At 45.7% G+C, this 6,000-nt stretch overlaps 1 protein-coding gene and 1 pseudogene across 1 annotated transcript; one reads left to right on the top strand and one right to left on the bottom strand.

The window, feature by feature from the left end:
• The first annotated feature begins 787 nt into the window (after nucleotides 1–787).
• Nucleotides 788–1,635, top strand: LOC136529471 (uncharacterized; annotated as a pseudogene).
• A 1,853-nt stretch (nucleotides 1,636–3,488) lies between these two features.
• Nucleotides 3,489–4,436, bottom strand: LOC136528461 (auxin-induced protein 6B-like). The gene has a single exon (XM_066521421.1). It carries the CDS (start codon nucleotides 4,155–4,157, stop codon nucleotides 3,729–3,731), a length of 429 nt encoding a protein of 142 aa, XP_066377518.1. The 5' UTR covers nucleotides 4,158–4,436; the 3' UTR covers nucleotides 3,489–3,728.
• Nucleotides 4,437–6,000: the final 1,564 nt, after the last annotated feature.

Here is a 6,000-nt window from a genome sequence, read left to right as displayed (position 1 = left end):
GAATCATGCACGCAGAAAACAGGTTCAAGAAGACCCTTTCACCAAAACAGGGGTAGGAATGCATGCAGCATGAGCCGGAAGAACCGAAGAAGCCGGTGCAGAATTCAGTGTGACAAGGACTCGAGTGGAGTAGTAGTAGTACGTAACAAACTTCAGCGGTGACCCATAGCATTACTGAAATCAAAAGAGGAAAACTGAACATCTACACACATTTTCCACATCAGTGACATCACAACCAGCAGAGCTACAGAGGTGAGGAGACCACACTTGGTAGCTAGTTCATGCATGCATGGGATCATCAATTAATCTCCATACCCATAACTTGTACATGATATATATTGAGTTATTGACCATGCAAGTTCAGCTCCATTACAGTGAGGTCACTCAGTCCTGTCTCTGCCCTGCGTTGTTCAGAATTCAGATGTAAAATTGTTTCAGTTGCCATTGCCAATATATGCAGTAAAGGGTAAAGAAAAATCAGGAACATGGTTTTTACATTGCATCAGGCTAATTTTGATGTCAAAATACACATCCCTACTCTAAGACCCCATTTAGCTCGGTTTCTGCTCCTTGCTTATTTTGAGATGAGCAGTTAAAACAGCCTTTTACTATAGTGAACAGAGGAGCCATCAGAGGTGATCACAGTTCTACCAAACGGGGCATAAATAACATTCGGTAACTTTACATTGCTTCAGTTCTGCTAGTTAGTGGTAATAAAAGTTTTGAAAATGCTACTGCACGATTTCCATAAACGAATGGCGAAGAATGAGCGAGTGTGAAAAGATAAAAGAAACATTACGCGCGGATCGAATTATTCGTGAATAAAAAAGCAGAGCTCCGTTCCCGAAAACTAATCATTAAAATAAGTTAAAAAAACAGAACTTCCATCGATTTGAACACACAAACAATGGTGAAGAGGCTCAAGTCACGAGCAGGCTGCTCTGCACTGCTGCGGCGCACCGGCGATCCCTTCGCTCCTCCAACCTCCCCGCCCTCGGCCCTCCTATATATTCTCGCCCTCCTCCGCCCTTCCGGGTCCTCCACTACCCTGCCTACCAGAGCAAGAACGCATCGGTCGAGGCATTACTAGCTAGCTCGGCGGCGGCAATGGAGGAATACCAGCAGGTGCAGCAGCAGCATCAGGGTGGGCGCGGGAGCAACAAGATCCGGGACATCGTGCGGCTGCAGCAGCTGCTGAAGAAGTGGAAGAAACTGGCGACGGTGACGCCGTCGGCGGCGTCGGGCGGCAAGGGCGGCGGCGGGAGGAGCAGCGTGCCGAGGGGCTCCTTCGCGGTGTACGTGGGCGAGGAGATGCGGCGGTTCGTCATCCCCACCGAGTACCTGGGCCACTGGGCGTTCGCGGAGCTGCTCCGGGAGGCCGAGGAGGAGTTCGGGTTCCGGCACGAGGGCGGGCTCCGGATCCCCTGCGACGTCGAGTCCTTCGAGGGCATCCTCCGCCTCGTGCAGCAGGGCGGCAGGAAGAAGGAGCCCGCCGCCATGTGCGACTGCTCCTGCTCCTGCTCCTCCGAGACCGTGATCCTCTGCAGATGACGGCTCACGAGACGACGACACCGCCATGAATCCAAGGCCTCGCTCTCGTCTCAATGCTCTGCTCTGAGTCTCTTTTTTCTTTGTTTTTTTCCTCTCTCCTTTCTTGGGTTGCTTCTTTCTTTCTTCTTGGTTTTTTTTTCTGAAGAAAGGAGGAGAGGTTGCATTGTACTGCACCGATAAGATCTATAATCTGTACAACGATGGGAGGAGATGTAGGATTTTTTTTTTTTTAGTTTGCTGATGAGAACAAGGATCTAATGTAAGACAAACCAAACAAAGCTTTGATCTTGCAACTTCTGATGGTTTATGCCACATTGCCACTGTCACAGCTCATGCAATTCTTTTCCACACTGAGCTCATGCAATTCTTGTATCTGCATTTTTTTTCCTTACAAGTTGAAACCAAGAAGATGAGCATTGCGGAAGATGAATCTAGTCAACTTCAGCATGTGCCATCGTTTAACTTCTCTTAGCACTGCAAGTATGAATCCACACTACAGAGTGCAAGTGGAAGATTAGCTGCTTAAAGATTAGGTTAACAGTAATAATTCGCAAAAGTTTGGTACAAATATATATAGGAGCAAACTGCCGTTGTTTGTAACTTTTTATGAATGCAGGGCATCTACTGTTTCGATCCAGACGTAGGGAGAGTTGAAAAATATCTTTTGTTTACTTTGGTTCATGAGATACGCATTGTACTCTGCATACTGCACTGCATTCTTAATATGTGATTCTGTTGTCATATTCTAACCACCATGCTTCACATAATGTTAGGCTTTGCAACAAAACAAAGGATTTTTCGTACATATTCACATGGCAAATAGGCAAGCGCACCTGGCTTCTCACATCGACGACACATGAGGGGATCCTCTTCATCTGCACCTGAATCTTGGGTTCCTGAAAAAAACAGGTTATCTCCGTGTGCATCAGCCCAACTTTTTGTTAAATCTCTGAAGCAAATAAACGGTAGATTGGTAAACGATGAATCAGTGTGCACTTTCTATGTGCTACTACCACTGAACTAATCATTGGATTCAGTAGTGTGTTCTACCAGGGCAAGAAATTAGGGCCGGCAAGGCAACTGAAACATGTTTCTGCAGAAGACACCGAGGAACAGGAAATCAGGCTGAAGCTCTCTCAAGTCTGAGGAAGTAGTACAATGATTGGTCTACTTCTACTCTGAGGTAGATCATTGGTCTGTTCTGAAATGGACGTGCCTAGTACCTTGCAGCAGACTACCTGAAATCCTGCATCCAGCATTTCCCAGTGTTGAGTGTTGACAAGTGCAATCATTCTACAGGGAGCCAGATAAAGAGACAGTATTGCTGTTCTCGTAAGTGAGTGGCTACATTTTCAAATGTGCAGCCAAGTCTTGCACGTTCATCTTCAGGACATTGCTCAATGCTGTATTTCAGAATGAAGTAACGGACATTCAGATCCAGATCTGTTTGATTTATATCTATCGATCAGTATTCATTTCTGTAAGCATCAATTTGCATTAACTAGGGATGTCCCAATTGCAGGGTCCATGTTCAGTTTTAGCGCAAGTATGGAACAGAGGTAAGAGTCCATCACTAAGAATTGATGAATGTGAATATGGAGAGACACACTACCCCCATCATCACAGATCTCCAACCATCGAAATAAATCAAGCTTGTAAGATGAAAAAAAAAAAGTACAAATCCAAATCCAAATTAAAAAAAAACTTTCCTTTTTTCTCGGTTCCTGTAAGAACAGCATGACAAGACAAGGATTCATCCTCTGAACAGGACTGCACCTCAATCAGAAAAATACATCATGAACTGAGGAAATAAAGCTCGATCGTCTTACTGCATATTTCTCTCCTCCTCGATCTCATTATTCTAAACAAAAGCAGACAAAACGCAAATATCGTACGGCCGGTTTGGAACGTTGAAATTTGAACCGAATCTCTCAAGCTTTAGACGTAAAAAAATAGCTGAATTCCCCAGGAGTTCTCTGTGAAGTCTGTAAACTCTTTCAACACGCCATGCATTCAGCTACGCTACCCACCCATGCATGCATGTGGCTGCTTGCTTGCTTGCATTCTGTTTCTGTACAACAACTGCATCAATCGATCCTCGACTGATCTACGCGTATGTCAACAAGCAAATTGTTACAAACAAGAAGGAACCTAGCTAGCTAGGTGTTGTCGATCATCTACCGGCCGACGACGGCTTTCTTCCCCTTCCCGGCGGCGGTGCCGCCGTTCTTTCGCTGGAGGCGGCGCAGGAGGTCCTCGAAGTCCTCCTCGGCGCAGGGCACACGCAGGCCGCCGGCCTGCGCGAAGCCGAACTCGTCGGCGGCGCGCTCCATGAGGTCCCGGAACGCCGGCTCCTGGAGGTACCCCGTGGGCACGACGAACCGGCGGGACTCCTCCCCGGCGTACACCGCGAAGTAGCCCTTGGGCACGCCGCCCTCCGCCGCCGCCGCCGCCGCCGGCTGGTCCAGCAGCGCCTCCCGGAGCCCGGCCGCCTCCTCGCGCGCCGGCGCACAACTGTTCTTCGCCTTCTTCTTGTTCTTGCCGCCCGCCGCCGACGACGATGTCGTGGACTTGGTCGACGACCGGAAGTAGCCCATCACCATCATCGCCGATCGTAGTACGTGTACGTCGCCGGCGAGTGCAGGCGCAAGCGCAACAACGCCGGTGCACCTATGTATATATAACAGCTTATTAGCTAGTAGAGTAGGTAATAACCGTGGCGCCTGGGCATGGGATGGTGGCCGCCATGGCTGCGCTGCTGCTGCTTAATTCTGGCGAGCTCAATCGCTGCTGTCTTCTTGGAGTTGGTGGCGGGCAACCACTGCGCGGAGAAGCGGAGGACGACGTGGTCTCCTCTCCTCTTGTTCCTATGATATGATTAGGGGAGGCTCGGCAGACAAGGGAGAGCGACGGTCTTTTATACTAGGGGTGAATGGCCATGGTGATATAATAATTAAATTAAGTTATTATATATAATCGAGGAATTGTGACAAAATGGTACCACAGAAGTTAAAAGGCAAGTTTTATAGGACGACGATTAGACCTGCTATGTTGTATGGTGCAGAATGTTGACCTACAAAAAGACGACATGTTTAACAGATAAGTGTCGCGGAAATGCGTATGTTGCGTTGGATTTGCGGTCATACGAGAAGGGGTCGAGTTTGGAACGATGATATACGTGATAGATTAGGGATAGCACCAATTGAAGAAAAACTTGTCCAACACCGATTGAGATGGTTTGGACATGTCCAACGGAGACCTCCAGAGGCACCGGTACGTAGTGGAATCCTAAGCCAGGATAGTAAGGTGAAGAGAGATAGAGAAAGATCGAAGTTGATTTGGGTAGAGGCAATAAAAGGAGGCTTGAAAGGATGAAATATACTCAAAGACTTAGCCTTAGATATGAGTGCTCGAAAAACAGCTATTCACGTGCCTGAACCTTGATTGCTTCTGCTGGGTTTCAACTCTAACCTACCCCAACTTATTTGGGATTTAAAGGCTGTGTTTTTGTCGATGTTGTATATAATCGAGGAATTAATTAATTAATTTCTTAAAGAGTAGTGCATGTCATCCTGTAGAGAACTTTCCTGGCTCTGTTTCCATTGTGAACAAAATCTGCTTTGGAAAATTACCAGGTGATGCTGTGGTTGTGATCAATATGGATGGATGTCCTTGTACGCCGTAGAATTTCATTTTGTTGGTGGAAATCTTCTCGGCAACGTTTGTTCATGGCAATTATATTCATTCATTTATTTGTTGCGTTGTTCACACTAATGAAGGAGCATACTTGTTTCCTAACTATGGAACTGCATAATAATACAAGCGCCTGTAGCTCATCTAGTACTATATACTGTGTATATATATTTCGAATTCTCGTGTAAAGCGACAACGATTTAAGTTAAAATACTGCTACCATCTCCGGTTTGCAAGTAGTACTCAATATTTTGGACAAGATTTAAGTCAAGTTTAAACATTGATTCCGGTTCAAAAAAAAGTTTAAACATTGATTATAAATAACTTTTAAAGTACGTATTTAGTTTAGAAGATTAAAGATCATATGCATAGTTTTATATTGGAGATGGAGTGCTTTCGTAAAAACACGACATGAAGCACATGCGACAGTTAATTATCTTAGCATCAAACGCACCCGCACGCAGCCGTCGCCCAAAATCTTTTTTTTTTCAGAAATAAAAAAATAAAGAGCACTTTAATTACAGGGGGCAAGCAAAGGTAACAGGCTAACAGCGCGGCAGAGCCTAAATTATCCTTCCTTATTATATTATTACTCGTATAAGAAAGCAGAACCTATGGAAAAGTGTATACACATACAAAACCTTTTCATCCTTAGAGCTCGTTCGGTTGCTCTGGATTTAGTCCTCCGAAATGATTCCAGATGAAATTGGCTCACTAATTTGTATAGTTTTAAAAAACTAGAATAGTTTCTGGTTT

The sequence above is a fragment of the Miscanthus floridulus genome, chromosome 19 (genome assembly GCF_019320115.1).
Source record: "Miscanthus floridulus cultivar M001 chromosome 19, ASM1932011v1, whole genome shotgun sequence".
NCBI lineage: Eukaryota > Viridiplantae > Streptophyta > Magnoliopsida > Poales > Poaceae > Miscanthus > Miscanthus floridulus.
Note: the sequence above shows the minus strand (reverse complement) of the source record. Positions and strands in the feature narration are given on the sequence as shown.

Coding starts and splice junctions, on each gene's coding strand:
- LOC136528461 (XM_066521421.1), bottom strand. CDS start 4,157: ATGATGGTGATGGGCTACTTCCGGTCGTCGACCAAGTCCACGACATCG.